This window comes from Sarcophilus harrisii, chromosome 1 (assembly GCF_902635505.1).
Source record: "Sarcophilus harrisii chromosome 1, mSarHar1.11, whole genome shotgun sequence".
Taxonomy (NCBI): domain Eukaryota; kingdom Metazoa; phylum Chordata; class Mammalia; order Dasyuromorphia; family Dasyuridae; genus Sarcophilus; species Sarcophilus harrisii.
In genome coordinates this window covers 16,164,146-16,186,937 of record NC_045426.1, presented here as the reverse complement: position 1 = coordinate 16,186,937, position 22,792 = coordinate 16,164,146, and the positions used below count along the sequence as shown (strand labels likewise).

The window sequence follows — 22,792 nt, the reverse complement described above, 5'->3', positions numbered from 1 at the left end:
GTTCTTTTTTTCTTAATTAAGGTTTTGAACATCTTGCCATCTTCTCCATCCCTATCAATGGCTTCTTTGATCGACCGTATTCATTCTTTCTGAATATCGTGCCAAGGCTCTGTACATGTTGGGAGTCACGGTAGTCGATGGGGTGGCTCACAGGACTTGGGTGTCAAGAAGATCTAAGTTCAAATATTCCTTTTTCTGCTGTAAAATCAAGATAATCTTCCTTGCCAGGTGGTTGTGAGACCCAAATGAAATAGAGATGGAAAAACACGGAGGAAGGGATTTGAGCTTTGGGAGAGAGAAAGAGGGAGACGAGGGGATCTGTTCAGTGGCTGGCTGAGAGATGATCTGGAATGAGTGCTGGACCTGAGACCAGGGCAAGATGCTATGTTTTTGCTGTTAAAATTGGTGTTAAGATTCTGCATTCTCATGGCATGAATTCAAACAATCCCTTACCATTAATTAGCTTTTAAAACTGGGCAAATGGGTTTCTTTCCAAATGTTTTTTGTTCCTTTTTGATATGTTAAGATTTTCTCAGATTCACCTGAATAGCAACAACAACAACAACAAAAATCAATTAGTAATACATAAAAGCCCTCACAAAAGTAAATATTTGTTGAATCAAGGAAAAGTCCAAGGAGAGTATTTTGATACTGCCATGTATCTGGAGACAAGGATGAATTTTCAGTGACCTATAATAGGCAGAAAGTATTAAAGATATCAAGTAACCACTGTAAAAGTCTGAATTACAGAAGTGTTTAGCTTCTACTATGACTCAAAACAAAATCCCAACCCCAAACAATTCAGATTGTTGTCAGTGGATTGAATGCCAACTGGGTGATACACTGATGATCCAAAAGCAAAACACCCAGTTTTAATCTTCTTCCAATTCAATCCCAGGGATATAGCTGAAGAGAGAGAGAGAGAAACAGAGAGACAGAGATAGAGAGAGAGAGAGAGAAAGATAGGAAGGAAGGAAGGAAGGAAGGAAGGAAGGAAGGAAGGAAGGAAGGAAGGAAGGAAGGAAGGAAGGAAGGAAGGAAGGAAGGGAAGAAAGAAAGAAAGAAAGAAAGAAAGAAAGAAAGAAAGAAAGAAAGAAAGAAAGAAAGAAAGAAAGAAAGAAAGAAAGAGAAAGAAAGAGAAAGAAAGAAAGAGAGAAAGAAAGAAAAAGGAAGGAAGGAAGGAAGAGAAAATCACAGATTTGGGGACCATGAGCCCCCAAAAACCAAAGTTAAAGAGTTTGGCCCCAAGTTTCTGACTTCTCAGACATTACATATCCTATACCTTATCATAAATCTCTCCTTCCTGTGGTCCAAGCAGCCACTCATATGATACAGGAAATTAAACTGTGAGAAAGTCACAGCCTCTAGTAACTGGAACAGCCTCTAGAAACTCATAGGGGCAAAAACGGCCAGGAAATTACTTTGATCAGAGATATTCCAACAAAGGAATGAAAAACTGATTCCGCTCAGATTAGGGGGTTGGTCCCCCCCTGTTTTTATTTGTGGCCATGAGTCTTTACCGCAGCTCGAGGAACCAGTAATTAGAATTTTTTTTTTTTTTGGTAATATTGTAGTGTTTTAAGTGCAAAATCATTTCGGTAAATCTTTTTGATTTAATAATCATTTTGATCAACATTTTACCCAAGAAAATGAAAAGGTTTTTCATGGACGGTAATATCTCAGAAGTTTATTTTCCTGTTATTTTGTTATTTGTGATTTGTAATTCGTAATAATAATAACAACAATTAGTGATGTGTCATGTAATGTATTACAGCGTAATTAGTAGTGTAATTAGTAATACTAATGATCTAGCCTCTCATGCACTTCAGCTTTGCTAAGCCCCTGCTTCACATCTCCCTCAGCTCCTGCACTTCCCCGACACAAGCTGCCTTCTGCTCTCTCTGTTGGTCATTCCAAACTTGTCTCTCTCTCCCTGACCCCATTTGGGACTTCCTTGGCAAAGATGCTCAAGTCATTTGCCATCCCCTCCTCCAGTTACATAGTTAGGGCTGGTAGGAACCTTTGGGGCCATTGGGTCTCACTCCCTGTGAGGTCCTTTAAGGATCACAGCTAGGAAGCATCGGAAACAGGATTCAAACTCAGACCAGCTTGACTGCAAACCCAGTACTTTGTCTGCTGGACAACAGTACTCTTTTTGAATGAATTCAAGTAAGGGAATGAATGAATGAATGAATGAATGAAAAAGGAGAGAAGGAGGAAGATGGCACTTTTTTAGCAGCTGTTTTTATGGGCCCTGTCTATTATCAACTTGTTGAGGTCAGGAAAAGCCTTTTTTTTTTAAATCTTTGTGTATTCTCTGCATTTCACACAGTGCCTTGCACACAGTAGGAGCTTAATAAGTGTTTAATGAATTGAACCCGTTGTGGTCAGTAGTGGCAGTCTTTTTACTGATTAGCCTTGTTCGCCCTCCCTCCCCAAGCATGAGAAGGCACTTCCTCCCACAGTTCTTCCCCATTCTTGGGGTGTTTGACCTCATACTTGGAGAACTGTCAGCATTTCATGTTGGAGACAGACCGGGTGGGGCCCAGAGTCACCTCCTTCCCGGTGAACACCTGCTCTGCCCAAGAGTTTTGTTTGAAACGGGAGCTCTGCCCAACGCCCGCAGCAACAGCCTCCCACCGTCCTTTGGGACCTCGATCCCTTCTTTAGCCAAAGTGTAATTAAGAGAGGGAGGCTGTTCCTCTTCCCCTTTTCATGGAATACCAGCAAAGGAAAGACGTTGGGCAAAAGTCAGAAGGGAGAAACTGAGTCTTGCCTTCCGCTCCAGCTCCATTATTTTTCCCAGAGACTTGCTGGGATAGCCAACGGGAATACACGATGGCGTCCAGGAGCAGGTGGATTCTGGGGGAAGGGCCACTGAAGCGGATCCGGCTTCCCCAAATCTTGCCTTTGTCCTTCACTTGTCAGGCAGCTGCCTTCTCCTCCCAGACTTCTCTGTAAAACCCAAGAGCCACGCTCCTCCATCTCTGGGGCTCCTTCTCGTGAAAAGCCTTCTGCTCCATAACTGAGAGCTTGCTGGGAGAGGAAGGGAAAGAGGAAGGGCTCGGCCGCATGGCTTTGGCAAGGGATTTCTCTTTTCCTCTCCAGATATTAGACAAATAAAAGACCTTTAAGAGTATCTGACTCAACTTCTTTCCTTGGCTGATTTATGACTTCTGCCAGCCTCCGGAGGGGATTGTGGGCAAGGGAGAGGCCAGAGGATATCCATATCAGTTAATGCTGGGGAGATGCTTATTGGATTAGGTTTTCCTGAAGTTTGCAGGTTGGGGGGTGTTTACAGTGCACATTTCCAAGCGGGAACAATGTCTAATGACGGCGTTTAGCTTTTTAAGTTGCCCCCCCCCCCATTTGACAAAGGAAAGTAAGTTATAAGGCTTTATTCAGGTTAGTGGTGGGCATCGGTTTCTGCTCAGTAAATCCAACAAGCTTGGCCTTTGTTTGCCTGAGAAAGGAAACGCTTTACAAAGCCATGGTTGCTCGGGGAGAGCCCCCCTCTGCCGCCCCCTTCCGCTGCCCCCCTCCGCGGCCCCCCTTTCCACCCTCCGGGCTTCTGAATTCTAAAGCCAGAGCTTGCCAGCGGGAGGGATGAGACGGGATCCTGTTGCTATGGCAACAAGGCCAGAGCTGCCGAGGCAACAAAGAGCAGACGCCTTCTGCATAAATCGGAGGCCCAGGGATCTCTGGGAGCTGCGGGACCTTCATCTTCACCTTCCCCCCTTATAAGAAATGCAGCCAGAAGTTGCTTTGCATTGGCTTAAATCCCTTCCCTCTCGGCCCTTTGTGTGGCCCTGTTCTGTTTCAAAGGTTGCTCAGTGTCTCCCCTCCATCCCCGTGGCCCTCTGAAGAGCTCAGACTTCCGAGAGGCCGGCGCCTCCGGCCTCAGCTGGGCTGGGCGGCCTCCCAGGGGCACAGAAAGAGAGAGGGCTCCCCTCTCCAGGGGGCCCGGGAGGGAGGGCAAATCCTACCCAGCACCCCGCCTCCCTTCCACCTCCCGGTGAGCAGACCCAGAGGGTCCTGGGGCCTCATCAGCCAGCCTGGAAAATAGGCCTCATTTCCCAGAGCGGGCATCATGGCGTGAACACCACTTTGTGGAGGTCAGAGTTGGCACAAAGTGAATATGTTTGTGTAAAGATAAAGCGTCCCCACCCCGGGCAGCAGTCCTCGCCTTACGGCGGCCGGGGGTCTCAAAGGTCGTGGCAGCAGAGCTCAGATCCAGGCAGGTTCTCCTGAACCAGAAACCCTGAGAGCATCGGCTCGGGGTTTGGACCTGCGAACCCCCACCTCTCTCCAGGGGGGCTGGCTCAGAGCTGGGAGGGGGCTTGCAGCATGACATTTATCCCCTCAGACATCAGCAAAAGCTCCAATTTGGGGTTTGCTTTTTTATTTTCATGATTGATTAGATGTAAGAAAGTGGCGTAGAAAATGTAAATGCAGATTAACCTAAAAGTGTGCTGTGTGTGCTTTTCTCTCCAAGAGCTGATTGTTAAATAGTTGCCAGCACAGCCCTAAAACTTTAGTCCTAGGTTGTTAAACAGTTACCAGCCCTAGAACTCTCAGCTGAGCAAGCTCCTGCCGCCGGTACAAGTCAGCACCTTTCCTGGAACTGTTGCCCGGGAGCCAGTGTGTATCAGAGGAGGGATTTAAACCCGGCTTTGAGGCCATCTTTGTAGCCACCAGCCCCCTGTTCTCTAGGAAGGTGACAGCCGTGACAGACTGCGTCCTCTGTTCTGAGATCCAGCTCAGCTCCACTGGCCGGACTGGCAGCTCAGGGATGAGTTGGAGGACTTTGGTTGGCTTCTGCTTCTCCATTCGGGAGTGCTAAGCCCTACCCTGGCCCTATGGCAGAGGGAATGAGTGGCCGGCCCTGCCTCAGTCACTCAGGAGCCACTTGCCATCCTGGGGCCTCTGTCTTCTCTCGGTAAGATCAGGGCTTTCCCTAACTGGCCTCCAAGGATCCTCCAGCTCCAGAGCCAGTGTCCGGGACCATTCCCGGGCCATCTGCAGACACTCATTGGCTGAAATCTCTCTTCAGTTGACCAGGGAATTATCCATCCCTGGAGGAACTGAGCCCCATTGTTCTTGAGGGTCTCCCTCTAAATGAAGCCGGAAGGCACAGAGACCATAAGTGAAAGGACGACTTACAGGCTCTATTAACATAAGGGATTTCAAACTTTTGGGGGGGGGGTCACCTCAGAGCTGAAACTATCATTTCCTGGGTGTTGGGTCAGCCCACCTTGAGGTGTGGAAGAGGAAGAGGAAGAGACCAGCAGGAAGGCCACTAGCCTTGATATTCAGGGTGGGCTGGAGGAACATGGTGGAAAAGGGCTCGGGATTAAGAGATGAAAGACAGGAAAAGATAAGGACAAATGTTGGAGGAGATGTGGGAAAACTGGGACACTGATGCATTGTTGGTAGAGTTGTGAACAAATCCAACCATTCTGGAGAGTGATTTGGAACTATGCCCAAAGAGCTATCAAATTGTGCAGACCCTTTGATCCAGCAGTGTTGCTACTGGGATTATGTCCCAAAGAGATTTTAAAGGAGGAAAAGGGACCTACATGTGCCAAAATATTTGTGGCAGCCCTTTTTGTGGTGGCTAGAAACTGGAAACTGAGTGGCTGCCCATCAATTGGAGATTGGTTGGGTAAATTGTGGTCTATGAATGTTATGGAATATTATTGTTCTGTAAGAAATGACCATCAGGATGAATACATAGGCTTGGAGCGACTTACATGAACTGATGCTGAATGAAATGAGCAGGACCAGGAGATCATTGTACACTTCAATAACAATACTATATGAGGATTAATTCTGATGGAGGAGGTGGAGGGGATGAGACGGAAAAAAGTTTGGAACACAGGGTTTTGCGAGAGGGAATGTTGAAAACTATCTTTGCATGTATTTCCAAAATAAAAATATTATTTAAAAAATAAAAATAAAGAAAAGGGGGAAAAGAGAGATGAAAGAGGCCCAAGGCTAATGAATTCTCCCCAGGCTTCATGGCTATGCTGGGAAGAGTGACTACAAGAAGAGAATCGGGGCATATTAAACAAACAGGTACGGGAACGGAATGGAGTGTCGCTGGGCCCTGAGAAATGACCAGGGCAAAGAATTCAGGAAAAAATGGGAAGATGAACAGGACGGGCAAAGTAAACAGAACCAGAACAATAGATAAAATGTAAAGGGAAGCCCGAGCAGGAAACCACCGGCCATCCAGCAGAAAGGGTGTGGGACGAGGAATTGGCGAGCCAGCTCAGCTGCTGGGATTTCTGCCAGCGTTCCAGAGGCCAACTCCCCGTGTCGGGGATCCTTCTGACATGGGATGGCCGCTGTGTATTTCTTAATTGAGGGTATACAGTGGAGGGAGTGTCAAGCTTTGAAGAGTTGAGTTTAAATCCAGCCTCAGACCATACTCACATTTAACCCTTATCTCAGTTTTCTCATCTGTAAAATAATAGTATCTTTCCCCCCAAGGTTGTAAGATCAGATTTGTAAAGTACTTAGCCCAGTTCCTGGCGCATTGTATGCATTTTATACATGTTAGCCCTCCTTGTTATCCCCATCATCCTCATCATCATCCTCTTCTCTGACGATAGCTTTTATTGTGTTCCTTCCTGTCGTTCCTTATTCAAATTGTGCTGCTCTTAATCACACCCAGAGACATGACACAAGAACATCACTAAGATGCGGCCATTTGACAAGATGGTCTTGTGGGGCTGGAAAGCTTTGAGACCATGGAAGGAGCTTCGAAGTTTCCCAAAGACCAGTACGGCACCTTTAAAAAAATTTTTAGCCAGCACCTGAAGGGGCCGAGTTTGGCAAGCACCAAAAATCTCCCTCCAGTAGGAACTGATGAGGCCATAATAGTTAGAACATAATTTTTTAGATATTTATAAGACTTCATTTCAGAGTCAGCTCTTTGTTCTCGCTCTCTTTCCTCCTCTTCCTCTTCTTCTTCTTTCTCCTCCTCTTCCTTTTCCTCCTCCTCTTTCTCCTTCTTTTCTCCTTCTCTTCGTCCTCCTTATTCTTCTCCTCTTCTTCTGCTTCTGCTGCTGCTTCTCTCTGTCTCTCTGTCTTTCTGTCTCTATCTGTGTCTTGTCTCTCTCTGCCTGTCTCTGTGTCATTGTCGGTCTCTCTGTCTCTGATTCTGTCCCTGTCTCTCACTCTCTTTCTCTCCCTCCCCCAGTCAGATCATGGACTAAGTCAAACAGAGACCAGCATTGGGGCAGCTCCAGTCATTTACCGGAGGGAACAGGAGATGGATATGAATCGCCATGTTCAGCATCATGACATGATCGGATCTGGCAGGGACAGGGAAGCCATCCCAAGATCACAGACCTTTGCAGCCTCCTTGGCCCACAAACACTCGGTCTGGGAGACCGAGGGAGAGCACTGGGGCAGCTCCAAGCATGCTGTTGTATGCAGATGGGAACCATATCCCAGCTGTGGAACACTGGGGAGTCTTCCTCAAGAGCTGCTGGGAAAATGGGAAGGGCGGCTGGCTGGGGTCTGTGGCACTGCGAGCCCCCCAAGCACTACAAGGCCTCCCTGACCTGGGCTGCGGGCCCTCGGGCTGACAAGCTGGAAGTAAAGGCCAAACAAAGCCCCCCACCCACCCAGTGAAGAGGGCATTTCCATTGCGCCCCGTTCAAAGAGGAGGATGGAAGAGGCAGTCAAAATGGCCGTCAGCAAACTCTGCGCCACTTTGTGCTGCCCAGGTTGGCTGCCGGGCATCTTCCTGCCCCCAGACCCACCTTGAGAATATCTGTACTCTGCCGGCAGGGCCGTGTGTGTCCAAGTCAGGGCGGGCGACTGCGGGGGAAGAGCCATTATGAGGGAGAAGGGGCAGAACGTGCGCAGAGGGGCTGTGCCCACTTTCAAAATCACCGCCATCCCTTACCAGGCTTTTTAGAAGGACCCAGACAAAAATGGCACGAGGAATGAGGCGGGATGGTTGGGGTTGGGGCCTGGTGAGAGAGACTGTGATGATGAGGTCGCGGCTCACAGACGACACACCTGACTCACTGCTCCGAACCATAAAGCCTTCTCGGGCTTTTGATTTGAGGAAGTTAATATCTCTTGACTCACCTTGAAAAATATGGGTAGTGACGACATATGGAGCTCCAAGTCATTAGCAGGCAAATGGAAGTGGAATTGATTTTGAAGTGGAAATCCAAGCCTTCCTGACTTCCTACCTGCCTCACTCTCGGAGAATTTCAGTGCCATTTCTTAAAAATAAGTATGGCTCTAGAATGCCGTAGATGATGAAAGATGGACCTGAATAAGGTTGTCAGGGTGATGGGAAACACCCTGGCTCTGAGGTCAGATGGGCTTCAAACCCCAGCTCTGACAGCTTGCAGGAATCTGGGCAAGTCATTTGGACTTCTCTTGGCCTCAGTTTCTCCATCTGTAAAATGGAGGGATTGTATTAAACTGAATGACCCCCGAGGTGCCTTAAAATCTATGAGTCTAGAACCTCTGCTTTCTCTTGGCCTAGTTTTGTTATGTGTAAAGTGAGCAGGTTGGTCTAGGTGGCCTTCTAGGGGCCTTCCAGACCTAGATCTGGGGTCCTGTTTAAAAAACCCACCATGTGTAAGTTTTGGGAGCCAGGGTTCCAGACTCCCAAGTGTAGGCCTTTGTAGCTGTCCTACACACACACACACACACACACACACACACACACACACACGCACACACATTGTCTCTGTCACTGTCTCTCTCTTTCTCTTTCTCTCTCTCTCTCTCTCTCTCTCTCTCTCTCTCTCTTTTTCTTCCTCTGTCTCTCGCTCTCTCTGTGTCTCTGTCTCTTTCTTCCTCTCTCTCTCTCTCTCTCTCTCTCTCTCTCTCTCTCTCTCTCTTTAGGAAGACTCATCTTTACAACTTCAAATGTAGCCTCAGACTTACTAGCTGTGAATCCCTGGGCAAGTTACTTAACCCTTTTTACCTCAGTTTCCTCATCTGTATGACGATCTATAAAAGGAAATGACAAACCTACTCCATTATTTCTGCCAAGAAAACCCCAAATGGGGTCATGAAGATTGGACAGGACTGAAAATCAACCCCTGGGCTTCTCCAAAGGAGGTGACCTTGAACCAGATCTGCAGCCCACGGGATGGAGCCTCTCCAAAAGTTCACTCTTGTTATATGTTCAGCAGCGTCTGTCCGGAACAAAGGAGGGCGGAGAGCCCCGATCCGACCCCAGAGTGACTGAGGGAGGAAGCGGCCTCCGGGATGGCGGCAACGTTGGTCAGGGTCAGAGGAGCCAGGGGCCCGGACACGTCCTTCAGTGGGTCCGGCCTTGTGATAAGAGGAGGTGTGTAAGTGAAGGCAGCAAAAAAGAGAAACAAGATCCAGGTTGGGATACTCAGTCAGGAAGCATTTATTAAGTGCCTTCTGTGTGCCCAGCATTATGCTAGGGATGCTAAAGAGTGCCTTCCCTCAGGACTTTGCATTTTATCATCAAAACCCATTTGGTGATTTGTTGTTCATTCACTTTTGACTCTTCGTGACCCCATTTGGGGTTTTCTTGGCAAAGATCCCGGAATGGCCGGCCACGTCCTTCTCTATTTTTTATAGACGAAGATCCTGAGGTCAGAGTTAAATGACTTGCCCGGGGTCTCACAGCTAGTAAGTCTCTGAGACCAGATCTGAGCTCAGGAAGTCTCATTTTCCCGGCTCCTGGTCCGGGGCTCCGTGCACAGCTCCATCCAGCTGCCCGAAAAACTGCGTCTACACCTACACATGCAAAACAGACAGGCAGGGACTGAGCAGAAAATAAGTAAGTGCGAGGCTGTTTGTGGACAGAGGCACTGGCAGCTGCAGAGATCAGGAAAGACCTCATTCCCGAGGTGCTGGTTATTCACACTGGCTCTTGGAGCAAATCCAGATTTCCGGGAGGGAGGGCATTCTCGGCAGAAGGGACAGCCTGTGCAAAGGCAGGGAGGCCAGAGATAATATAACAGCCCAAGGCCAGTGCAGCTGGCTGCATAGGCCCGAGGTAGGGTAATGAAGAATAAGTCGGGAGCACAAAGTTGGAGTCAGTCTGTGATCCCCGGGGCGGTAGGGAGCCGCGGCAGGCCGTGGAGCCAGAGAGGTTGGATTCGCTGTGTTCAGGAGAAGCGGGTGGCCTCCTTCCTTTCCCCCTCAGTGCAGAGCCGTCATGTGTGCCGGCGCACACAATTACTCACGGTCACGTTTATGGTGTTCTCCTCTGCTGTTCTCTGGGACTCTGGCTTCCTTTTAAAAGAACAATGACTTTTTTAATAATTACGAGAACTCACAAGCAAGAAAATTCTTGAATAAATGCACTTGTGTCATCATCACAGTCGTGGCAGTCAGCATGCACAGAGCGCTCCAAGATGGTTCTCAAACAGCCCTGTAAAGCAGACACTAATTATTATCCCCATGTCATAGATGAGGAAACTGAGGCTGACTTGCCCAGGATCCTACTAGTAACTATGTGAAGCTGAACTCAGATTCAAGTCTCCCTGATTCAGGCCAGAATTCTTAGCCAGCTCACCATTTTGCTACCTATATTCGGTGCAGAAATATCAACAGTAGCATGAACTGCAGCTGGGAGTTAGGAAGAACTGAGTTCAAATTCTGTCTCGCACATAACTGGGTGACTTTACCCAGACACTTAACCACTCTCCACCTCAACTTCTGCCTCTGTAAAATGGGTTAGTAGCCTTTATCTCCCAGGGCTTATTTGGAGATAATGACATATAAAAAACCCTTGGCCAACATTAAAGGCAGTCTATAAATTAGCTACGACTTGGACCCATTTCAGGACTGTTGGTCTTTGAGAGGGCCATGTTATGCCCGGGGGAGCGAACAAGGCTGTAGGCAAAAAGTGAAATTCTTTTTGCTCTAGGGAAGCCATGGCATCTGTCCTGAACCTTCACCACCATTCACCCACTGCTTCCCTCCCCGGGCCAGCCCCACCCCTTCCGTGGCCCCTCTCTGGGAGTTCTCCTGCCAAAGGTCAAGGCCGTCCCAATGTTCAGCCCTGAGCCCGGCACGTAGGAAGGCCGAAGCAGCCCTCCAGTGCCCAGGCAGGCTCTCCCCTGACTTCTGGGGAGCCAGTGCCGGGGCCTTCTTTCCGAGACGACTCCTGGCTGTCCCCCACACTTGGCGTTCCGCCCCCGGCTGGTACACGCCATCCCAGCCTCCGGAATGTGTTCCCTCTTCATTTCCTCCTCTCAGACCCCTGGATCCTTCCTTCCCTCAGCTCCCAGCCACCTGTTCTCAGACGCCTTCCCTCACTAATCCCACCCCTGTTTTTCTGGGCTCCTTCCATCTTTAACTCACTCTGGGTTTTGCTTTTGTGACCGTCAGGCAGTTAGTCAACACGTGTTTGTTGTTTGTTCCGGGCACCGTGCAACGTGCTTGGGATCTCAAGAAATGCGGAAACACATTCTCTTCCTTAGAAAGTCACATCCCTTTTTTTCCTTAATATTCGACTTCTCCCGATTACCAAGTTTTCAGCATTCACTTTTGTGAGATTTTTGAGCGCCATATTTCTTCTCCCGTCCTTTCCTCCCTCCCTCCTCCCCGGGCCAGAGAGCACTCTGGTGTAGATGGCCGCGTCCGATCATATTAAGCACCTTTCCACATTAGTCACATTGGGATAGAAAAATCACGACAAAAGGGGAAGGTCACAAAAAGAAAGAAAAGGGACTCGAGCGCGCTTCCGTGGCATCTGTCTGGGATGCGTTCTCTCGGACACGGGCGGCGTTGCCCATCCCCGTCTGTCGGGATGCTCTCGGGTCACGGCCTTGCGGAGAACCAAGCGGGTCACAACTGGCCATCACACAGTCTTGCTGTGACTGCGCAGGGTGAGCTCCTGCTTATGAAGGTCCCGCTCTGAGGGAGCACGTGACTAACTGGGCCAGGGTCGGACAGGATGGAAGAATGGAGAGGGCGTCTGGGAAATGAACTTGCGCACAGGGCGGGGCTTGGCAGGGCCTTAGAGAAAGCCAGGAATTGGGAGTCAGGAGGGAGCGCCCAGGCCCGGGGGAGGGAGAGCACAGAGGCCTCAAGGCAGCAGGGAAGGGTGGGGGGTGAGGGGCAGGGACTCTGAAGGCCGGGGATGGGTAAGGTCACAGGGGGCCAGCTGATAAAGGGCCATTTTCTATCTCCTCCCGGAGGTGATGGCCGCCTTTGATGTGTAGGGAGCAGGGGACCGGCCCCTTAGGAACATCGGTTTGGCAGCCGAAGGGCTGGCGCTCGGAGCATTAGACTTGAGGCCGGGGCAGTAATTCAGGTTCTGGGGAACATGGGCTGCACCAAAGCAGGGGCCAGTCAGAGAGGAGCCAGGAGCACTGGGCAACAGGGAGTGAGGAGCTAAGGGGGACCCCAAGATGGTGGGATGACTGGGAATCTGGGGTGCCCATGAGGTTAGGAAGGGGGAGGTTCTGGGGGACAGATCTCGAGGGCCTGTTGTTCTCCAGATGTCTGAGACGCCATGTTGGCTGGCCATGTGAGAAGGGGGGTCAGGGAGATGATGGGGCCGGACAGGTAAGTCTTGGCCCCTTCTGCCTAGAGATGACGGCCTTGGGAGCGGGATGAGGTGGTATCACGGGAGGAGAGCCTGGGGGCCCCTCACACTTTGGGGCATGATCAGGAGAAGAACCCTCAGCCAGATAGGGGGAGGATAGGGAGAGAAGGGGGCCCAGGAAAGCCTAAGAGAGAGCGCCTGAGACGGGAGGGTGGCCAGTAGTGTCCCAGGCTGCAGAGAGAGGGAAGAAGGGAAATTCTGGGGAGATTCGGCAAAATCAGAAAGTCAGAAGCCCCCTGCTGAGGCCCCAGAGGAGGGGGAGCAGAGGCAGCACGAGGAAGGGGTGCTTTTAGGGCCGGGAGAGAAGCAGCAGGTAAGGGGGGTGGGCTCGTTTGCAGAGGGCAGTCTGTGGCTGGGGAGAGGCTAAAGGTCCAGATTGGGGGGGGGGGGGAATTGTGATCCTCCACTAGAGAAGGATCCCTTGGGATCCAAGGTGGAGGAATTGTTGACCTTGGCAAGCATAAAGGCCGCCTCACCTCAGACAGGTGCATCCCACATGCACCGCCTTCCCTAAGAATGCAGACTTCTCATGGACAAGAACACCTGGGCACCTGCACCCCTAGGGGCCAACCTCCTCCAGGGCCGGAACTAGAGCCTGCCCAGGCAGAGATGGCCCAGCTGGAGGGGACTAGAAACCGGGAGCCCAGACCCAGAAGCTGGAGGGGACCCCACTGGTCACAGGCTCTGTGAACTGCCACCACAGACCCCCCAAAGCCCATTTCTCCAGCCTTGGCTCAAAGACCTCCGGGAGGGGGAAAATCAAGGCCGATTGGCCACCAGATTCTTATTTCCTGAACTCTCCTCGACAACTTCCAGTTCTTTCCTTTGGAGCCCAAAGGCACAAGTGGGGTCTGCCTTGTGTGCAGGCCCTTCGTTGACCTGAAAACAGCAAGCCTTTCCCACCCAAGTCGAGCTCAACGTCCCCAGCTCACCCCGGGGTCTTCGTGCGCCCCAATCTTGAGGGCTTCCCCGAGCCCGCGGTCTTCCTGGGACTGTCCTCGTACCTGTCCGGGGCCGGCCACGCCAAGGAGACACAGTGGGAGGCCACTTTCTTTTTTGATTTAATTTACCTTTATTATGAACTTTGCAAACCAAAGAACCAAAAAGGGATTACCTGTGAAAACCAACTGTTAACTCCAGCACCATAGCAACAGAACTGCCCTGTTGCCTTCCCTTCCGAACTTGCTTCCGCTCGCCTCCGGGCCTTCCTTTTGGTTGGGTTTTTGGCACGGCCACGGCCCCCAGATGCTCCCCCGGGACCCCCAGAACAGGCCTGGCCAGCCTCCTCGAGTCCCCACGTGCCGCAGGACAAGAGCCGCCAGCTCTCGGCCTCCTGAAGGCCGGGACAGCCGCATCTTGCCTTTCATGGCGGCTCCCCTTTGCACCCTCTCGGGTTGAAGGCCCCCCTACCCACCTCCCCTCACTGGGCAGCCCTCTTCCCCAGTCAGGACACTAAAGTCCAACTGTATTCAAGAACCGTTCCCTACTGATTTCCTTCCTTTGTTTCCGGTTCTTTGAATCATTTTGCAAAAGGAAGACCTTTTTTTCGAGCTTTTTTATGTGTTAGAGGGACGCGGTTGGTAGAGAGGGGCTGGCAGAGTAGCAAGAGCTGACCTCAGGGTCCAGAAGCCCCGGATTCAAGTCCCGCTCCCAAACGTGGCTGTGGGACTCGAGACAAGACTCTCAGCCTCCCAATGCTTCCGGGGCAGGCCTCTGAGGCACCACGTGGCAGTGAAGGGCAGGCCTGCCTGGAGGGAGAAGTCCCCGCACCCAGGGGACCACGGGTCCAGGCCCTTGGCCTGGCTGGAAGTGCTGGGCTCAGAGACTTTGTCTGCCTCTGTTTCCTCAGCTATAAATGGAGGCCACTGTGGCCCCCCACCTCCCAGGGTCGTCGGAGGATCAAATAAGATGCTACCGGCTAGCAGTATGGCGGCCCTCACTGCGTCCCGTACTGACCCTGAGAGCGGACTACTACCAACACATACAGACCCTGAGAAATGACTACTACCGGCACATACAGCCCTGAGTGCTGACTACCAGCCAGAAGTATGGCGGCCCTGACTGCGTCCCGTACAGACCCCGAGAGCGGGCTACTACCAACACATACAGACCCTGAGAAATGACTACTACCGGCATTGCAGTAGGGTAGTTCTTCCTCCCCGTTTTGTCCCATATAAACCCTGAGAGCTGACTACCACCAGCTAGCAGTATGGTAGTTCTCACTATAGAAATGACTGCTACCGGCACCTGAGTGCTGACTAGTACCGGCCAGAAGTATGGTGGCCCTGACTGTGTCCCATACAGACCCCAAGAGCAGACTACCACCGGCCTTGCAATATGGTGGTTCTTCCTGCTCACTATGTCACATACAGACCCTAAGAGCTGACTACCACCGGCTAGCAGTATGGTAGTTCTCACTATAGAGATGACTACTACCGGCACAGGCAGACCCAGAGAGAGCTGACTACCAGCAACCTTGCAGTACGGTAGTTCTTCCTGCTCACTTTATCACATGCAGACCCAGAGAGCTGACTACCACCGGCCTTGGTGGTTCTTCCTGCTCACTTCGTCACATACAGACCCTAAGAGCTGACTACCACCAGCTAGCAGTATGGTAGTTCTCACTATAGAGATGACTACTACCGGCACAGGCAGACCCAGAGAGTGGACTACCACCGGCGTCGCAGTATGGCGGTTCTTCCTGCTCACTTTGTCACATGCAGACCCTGAGAGCTGACTGGTTGAAGAAACATGGGGTTAGCCCTGAGAAAAGGACACTTGGGTGTGTTGGGGGTTGAGGGACCTTCAAATATTCCAAGTCGTCGAGGAAAAGAGCAATCCGACGGGTTCCGGTGGGGCCACTGGGGGAAGAACTAGGGGTGGAGACCAGGAAGCAATGGGGTGGCACGTGCTATTAGAGCACCCCAGGAATGCTGTGGCCGTCCCTGAGGCAGGGCACATTGAGGGGACTCGTGCTGTAGTGGGGGCTGGTCTCGTTCTCCCAGGAGCAGCCGAGATGAGCCCAAAGCTGCCCTGGCTTGGAGAAAGGCCGGTGGGCAGCAAAATGTTCTCTGTAGCATCGGGAGAGACATTCCGTCCGTGACGGATCCAGTGATTGGCGTTTTATGAAAGCATGTAGCATACACAAGTGTGCCTGTGGCCTTAGCAGCTAAAAAAGCGCTTGGGCTGGATATCCCCCCCCCCCCCAAGAGGCCGACAGAAAATAGTGTTTACAGAAATTTGGCTTGGCGGGGCCCCAGAGATAAAAGTGCTGAGAGCACACAGCCACGCTTATCTCCTGTGGCCTTACACATAAGTATCAGTTTATTGCAACATTACTATTTATAGCAAAACGCAGCCGGTGCCCTTTAAATAATGCAAGGACTTTCTACATCTTTTATTTCCAAAGAGTTTGCCCTTTTCTCACCAATGTCGGTAACGTAGTCCCGGTCCCGATTTCGGGCCGGCCTTTTGCAAGGGCCCTTTTTTCTTTGGAGAACCCACTTCCCCAAGTGCCCCGAGAGTTCAGGCTGACAGCCTTCTGCCCGAGTCCTCGCTGGTGTGGCGAGGGCTCCCTCCCAGCCCAGGAGGCAGCTCCCTCCCAGAGCACCACAGAGTACAAACGTTGCTGACGTGTGGCCCGGGACTGTTTGTTTTGCACAGGGATTAGTCAGGCCCTTTGGGACCGCCTTCAGTTGTACCTTAGGCTGCCTATATTACTCCTTCACAGGCAGGAAGAATTTTCTTTTTCTGCTCTAGCTCCTCCGGCAAACTTCGCTGGTAAGTGTATCTGATTCATGTAAACAGACGTGCTTCTTTAGCCTAAGCGTGTGTGGGGGCACTGCTCCCCTGGAGCAGGTAGGCAGCCTGCAGAACTTTGAGAATATAAAAAACATGCTTACAGAAGCAGCAAGAACCAGCAGAGTCCAGAAGAGCACTCTGTTCCCCGTGACTTAAAAATGGGGAAAGAGGTAAAAAGGGACGGTCCGAGTTTTCGGGTCTGATCCCAAAAGCTTTTTCTATGTTATCTTACTTTTTGGCCAGAAGCGAGATGGCCTAGATGGCCTCCAGAAAAAAGACATAAATCTTGTATGAGTCAGTGGCATGTACGTTCACTTCCCCTCCCTATCGGTTTGCAGATTCAGGTGTATGCCCAGATTTAGAAAGCACTGGGGGTGGCCGGTACAGAAGACTGAAACGTGTTTCTTTAGTTTGTTATCAAAGATAAGGGAGCCTGGAATGGGTAAAGATATTCTGTCGTGCTGTTAGAAATGATTTGTTCTTTATGGTAAATCATCGTATAAATCTTTCTTAGTCAATTTAGAAGCTTAAGATATAAATATGTGAAAGTAACAACCTAAACACTATGTTGTTTGGGGGATTCACTGCGGGGTTTAGCAATGGTGAAGACACTCTAGTCTGTTGCAAGGTGTATGTTCTTTTGTATCCATTTACCTCTAAAGTCCCAGAGGCAGGAGAAACTCAGAGGACAAAGCCAGTGCTTCCTGATGGTTGGCTCGGATGTTGTTGACCATCTATATGCAGCTTAAGGCTCTGCTATCTGTGGATCCAAGGCTTTCCCAGGGCGAGATCAAGGACAGAACTCTGAGGCGCTCTTAAGTTCAGCACCTAGGTTCAGTCACAGAGCTTCCAGGAAGTTAACTCACCATCAAGATTACAACAGCCTATACTGGCAACTTTCTGTATTCCTTGAGAAAAAAACAAAAAGCAGAAATGACCCATCTCTACATAAGGTTGTCTGTACAAGTTACAAGACTCCTGTACCTCATCTTGCCTGTAAAGGGTGTAAAGGGACAGGCTTGGGCTGGACAGTACCCAAAACCCTCTCCGGCACTATGAGTTCCAAGTTTCTTTTAAGATCTATAAAGTTCTGATAGAAAGGCTGACTGAAGAAATTGGGTCTAAATTGCATTTGAGACTCATTTTCCATATCTTGAGTCTGGTGATGTTGTGTGAACCTGACACACTCTACAGAATAGTTTCAGTTTTGGGTTTCATAGTTTTCCTTTGATGTCAGATTCCTGCTGTTGCTCAAATTCTTGCTCAAGCAAAGAGTATTTACTTTCATTCCCCCAGAGAAAGCATTTTAGCTCTGATCCCCCCAAGAGAAGTCCTGAAAATGTGTCTTAAGATGAAATGAAAGTTTTTAAAACTATTCTAAAGGTTGATTTTATAGGGTTTTGAGTCAATGAAAATATAAGAATTCTTGGGTTTGCTTAAATGTTAGTCATTTTCCTAAAGGTTTGTTATAATTTGAGATATGTTTGTATGAGGTTTTTTTTTTTGTTTTAAATTAAATATTGATGCTAATAGAAAAAATTTCTAGAATTATTTATGAAAAGAGACCTGTGTGATTTAAGCAATCAATAATGTGGATGGCAAGAAGGAGATTGTTTATGGATGATAAGAAGGAGATTGTTTTAAATATAAGTATTTTTTTAAGGCAGAAAGAGCAAATGTCATTTTGGAAGTCATTTAATTTCCTTTGAATTTCAAACATTCAAGTATATTTTTTATTTCAAGAAAAGTTTACGTATCAAATGAATTTTCATCAAGATTCATCAATTTTATTTTTATTATTATTATTATTATCAGGACTTAGTTCTCCCACAGCAAAGAGCTTTCAGTAAAAACCTCAACGATTGGCCAATTGGATCCAAGTTCCATAAGGGGGTTCTTACCTCTTTAGTCCAGAGCCTGGTTCTCTCTAGTGATGTTGACATGGACTGCAAGTTCACAAGGCAGTTTCTCTCCATTTTCCAAAGATCCGTTTTCCACATCATAGGGTCTTCCAAACTTTATTTTAATAGACAGCAACAACCCCAAAGTTGTATCTGAAGGAGATTTCATAAAGTTCCAAGACTTCTCACCTCCAGGCCAGCTTCCCAACAACACCAGACCATCTGTTACGGGTGACAGAACGACAATTGGCAAAGGTAGCCGAGCCTGTATATAATCAAGACGTGTAGATTTACGAGACCATCGGTTTAAAAATATCTTGCCCTGATTCTCCGTGACCCCTTTCAGGTTCGTGCCAGAACGCTGACATTTACTCGTTGCTGCACTTAATAATAATACTGACCCTTGAGAATGCAAGAACCAGATCTGGCCACTGTGGGGCAATACCTTTAAATCAAGAGAAATCACTATTATTGTCTTGTCAAATCTGTCCTCATGAGGGACCACTGGATGAGGTGAAATTTGTATTAAGATGTTGAGGTTATTTTATAAAGTAGAATTTAAAAGCAAGCCTTAAGCAAGCTTCTGAGAACCTTAGTTTAAAAAAAAAAATCCAGGAGAAGCGGTATGGTACAAGAGATTGAACTAGCTCGGGAGAAAGGAAGACTTAGGGCAAGTCCCATCCCGATACATCCTGGCTGTGTGACCCTGGGCAGGTCACTTTAAATGCCCCACACAACACTCCCAGACTCTTAAGTTACAGAACAAATATCCATCTATCTGTGTGGGTAAAGAGATTTTCCTTGACAGGCGTGTCTACTTAAAAAAAAAAAAAAAAAGTCTAGTTTTTAATAACTCCTCATATTCTTTCTCCAATAATGAGTAGCCTTGAGGGGCCCAGAGTCAGAGGGAGCACGAGTAGCAATCTCCTAAGCGCTTTAGGCATTGGAAGCTTGAAGCCACACGTTTAAACATTAATTTTACTGGATATGAAAATTGTCTTTCTGGGTTCCCATGGGAGTCCCCCCCACCCTCTTGCTGTACATTTCTGTATTGTTCTTCCCTTCTCAAACAACTAATAATAGCTTCAGGATTTTCAAAGCACTCTGCATGCATTATCTCCGTTGGTTTTAATAAAAATGGTTTTTAATTAGTGCCTTCTGAAAAGCCCGAAGCCCGTTGCAGACAGCAGTCTCAGAGGAAAGCTGGGGTAGCAAGAGGCAGTTCTGTGGAGGGGCAGATTACTGCCTCTGGCCCAGGCTCCCCAAGGAGGGGCTGCAGGGCCGTCCCCGAGCTCCTGTGGGGAGGGCCGACCCTTTGACTCTGGAGGGAAAGGGCCCGATGATCATCCCACAGTCCCATGCAGCAAGTCTAGTTACGGCTGAGTTGGGTTTTTAGATTTGGGAACAATCCACTTCCAGGAAAAAAGGGTCTGAGTTTGGCCTGTGACTCGTCCCATGGAGGAGAGGGACCGGAATCTGGCTGTCTTTGGAAAGGGGAGCCGGTGACTGGAAGTCTGTGGGAGCTACTGAGGAGGAAACTGGGCCGGAGCCGGGACAGAGGAGCTGGGGAGATGATGGGATCCGGGAAGAACCAAGAATCGGCAAGAGATAATGGCGCGTAAGGGGAGAGACCTTGCTCCAGAGCCTCCAAAGGCAGGGTCACCAGGGCCAGGCCCCACACAGATGAAAAGTTGACCCTCGTCAAGGATAGCAGAAAAAGAAGCAGGACTTTCCATAGTGAATCAGTCACCCGCCGGCCTGCCCCTCCCCTATTTGACATCCCTATCCCACAATGCACCTTGCCCCTTCTTGTTGGTGGCCTCTCACCTTCGTCCTTCTGTGGGCTTGCACCGAGGGTCCACCTAACTTTCTGGGAGCTTTCCTCCCCTTCCTTTGCCATTTGCCCAGTACCAGCGGGGCACCCCCTCCCCCAACTGTCCCTTTTTCTTAGTACACGGCCAGCCCCTCTTTTTCCCGGAGTCAGCCGGGTCTCTGCCAACGAGGCTGCTTCTAGGAAGTGCCTGATGGTGCTATGGCAGCGGGAGCCCTCTCTGCTGGCCCGGGGCTGGCCCCCAAAAGGCTGAGACTGCTCACAGAGAAGCCTTTGTTCCCAGGGAACATTCCCAGCTTCCCCAAGATCCCCTGGTCCCTCTCCCTGCCAGAGTCATGCAGCTCGGGGAGCTGAGCATGGGCAGTGACCCCTGTCAGCGGTCTCCACGGCTGCCCCCATGGTCTACACCACCTCTGAGCGCTTAGCACGGGGCCCAGCTCGGAGGAAGCACAATGGAAATGTTAACCGTCACCATTATTGTTGCCATTGATCCGGTTCACGGGCCCTTGCCAAGATGGAACAAACTTGAAAGGAATGATGGGCAAAAAGGGGGCTTTGCAGAGATTCAGGGCTTGACAAAAGAAGCACAGAGACATCTTGGAGCCCACGGTGTCCCTGGGAAGCTAGTGGTGCAGACAGACAGACAGACAGACAACCCAGATGCAAAAATATATATATGTATGACATCCCAGATGTGATATATATACACATATATATGTGATACATACACATATATACATATACATACACACGCACATATATAAAAGGACTGCACTAGGTGATTTCTTGTCACTTAGTCAATGTGCCTGGCCCTGTGCTAAGTACCATGACACAGAGCCCCTTGGCCTCCCTGGCCTCCCTGCTGAGGAGGGGCTTCCTGCAGAAGGTGGGATGGGAGGTGAGGCTTGAGGGAAAGCGAGGAGGGAAGGGATGTGTGAGTAGCCCCAGTCAGGCAGCCGAGAAGGCCATGGAGCAGAGTCCTACGCTGAGTCCTGTGGAAAGGCTCCTCGTCCCACTGAGATCCACCCGGAGGGTCAGACGTCCTACTGACAGATTGAGGAACATTCTGGCCTCTTGTCTCCCAGCAGGAGGCCCGGCCTCTGCCCACTTCTCCCCCGTTAACCTTTTTCATCATTTCTGTCCCTGCCCCATCCTCCAGGAGATTGTAAAAGCCTTATCTGCCTCCGCCCCCTGCCCACAACAAATCATTAGGGGACTCTTGGCAGCCGGAGTCTGACCATGCGGCTGTGGTCACCAGCCCAGAGTCCCTCCATCTTTCCTGAGGCATGGAGGTCACTTCCCGATCCTGGCCACAAGCACCAGAGTCTGGCATGTCCACAATGGTAGCATATTCAGAGAGCGCAGGACGAACAGCCTCAGAGTCAACCTTACAAACAGAGGTTTGAATTATTACGTTCGTGGGATTGCGTTGTGTCCCGTGGATGTAAAAACTCATGCATCGCAGGCCTGCCCCTGGGAGGCTTCCAGTCTAAGCCAGGCTTCCTTGGTCATTCTCCAGAATGGGTGCTGGTTTGCTCTCAGGGAGGCTGCGCTCCCTTGGATTTCTCCCCTCGGCCCTTACCGTGTTTCTGAGAGATTGTTTCCGTCTCTTCACTCCAAGGACTCCTGTCATATCACGGTTTTGGAAAGGTCAAGTCTGCCGAAGCTCATTTAAATCCCAAACAAGATGGCACGTCCGAGGATTCCCCAAGAGAGACTTAACCGCGATACAGATTTTCCTCGTTACCCCTCTGAGGCTTCCAATACAACAAAATCCTGCTTTTCCAAAATAGGATAAAGCTAAAATTGGTCCAAAACAAAAGCAAATTCACATTTTTTCCCGTGGGCTTCAGTGAGGAAAAAAGTTTAGTTTAAATATTAGTGGCCAACAAACGATACTAGAATCTTTTTTTTAAAAAATGGAACAGATGGAGGCACTGAAAATAGTATCTATATTTCTAGTATGTTCATTTGTAGAATGAAGAAAGTTTTCATTTCTATTATTATAATTATAATTTATTGATATTATATAACTGTATTATGATCCATGTGTGGTTTCCCAGACTTTTTCCCTTTGCTGTATTGACATGCTGCCCCAAGTATATGACTTTCAGGTTGGGCCATCCTAAGGAGGAACAAGGTGCATGCTGGGAATCACCATTAGAAGGCGGTCTGAAGAAGTGTTTCAGGTGTGAGGGAGGAGCCTGAGGTCTAAGTATATCACACAAACCTTTTTCTTTTTTTCTCTTTTGCCATGATTTGTCACCTGAAATAACCCAGAAGGGCGGATAGCTGAGACATGAATAACCAAGAGTACGACATACTCATGAAAATGGTGGGTACCCGAAATATTCTCACTCCCGTTTGTCTGTTCCAGAGCCTTCTCGCTTTTAACTTCAGGGGAAAATTGGCCGTGAGCTTTCTCCACGTTTAGCCAGCCTGCTGCCCTTCTGCTTTCCACCTTTGCTCACAGAAACCAGGAAGCCAGCCATTGGCCACCAATGGTGGCCCCCAAAACTTGCCAGCGCCCTTTGCGTTTGGCACCTGCAGGCAAAGCTCCCGGTTCTGGTCCAACATTAGGTTCTGTCTCGGGCCCGCGGGTTAAAATGTCTCCTTAGAATGAGGGTGCGTCCTGCCTGCTAAGGATCGGAGCGTCCTCCACTGTTGCAGCAGGCCTCT

The 22,792-nt window shown here is 49.6% G+C and overlaps 1 protein-coding gene and 1 long non-coding RNA gene across 3 annotated transcripts in view; one reads left to right on the top strand and one right to left on the bottom strand.

Moving 5' to 3' along the window:
* Window positions 1–13,117: 13,117 nt before the first annotated feature.
* NT5C3A (5'-nucleotidase, cytosolic IIIA) overlaps window positions 13,118–22,792 on the top strand; it is a 28,599-nt gene continuing 18,924 nt past the window's right edge. The window contains exons 1-2 of one of the 2 annotated variants that reach the window (XM_031952921.1): window positions 13,118–16,360; window positions 22,397–22,448. In XM_031952921.1, the coding sequence (XP_031808781.1) occupies window positions 22,413–22,448 (36 nt within the window). In that variant the 5' untranslated portion in view covers window positions 13,118–16,360; window positions 22,397–22,412. Of the gene's footprint in view, window positions 16,361–22,393; window positions 22,449–22,792 lie in introns of both variants that reach the window. The other variant, XM_031952913.1, reaches the window with a different exon arrangement.
* On the bottom strand, window positions 17,228–20,217 carry LOC116421602. The gene is made up of 3 exons (XR_004232051.1): window positions 20,110–20,217; window positions 18,283–18,504; window positions 17,228–17,289 (listed from the first exon to the last, which is right to left on the bottom strand). It is a non-coding gene; the product is annotated as an uncharacterized LOC116421602 (long non-coding RNA).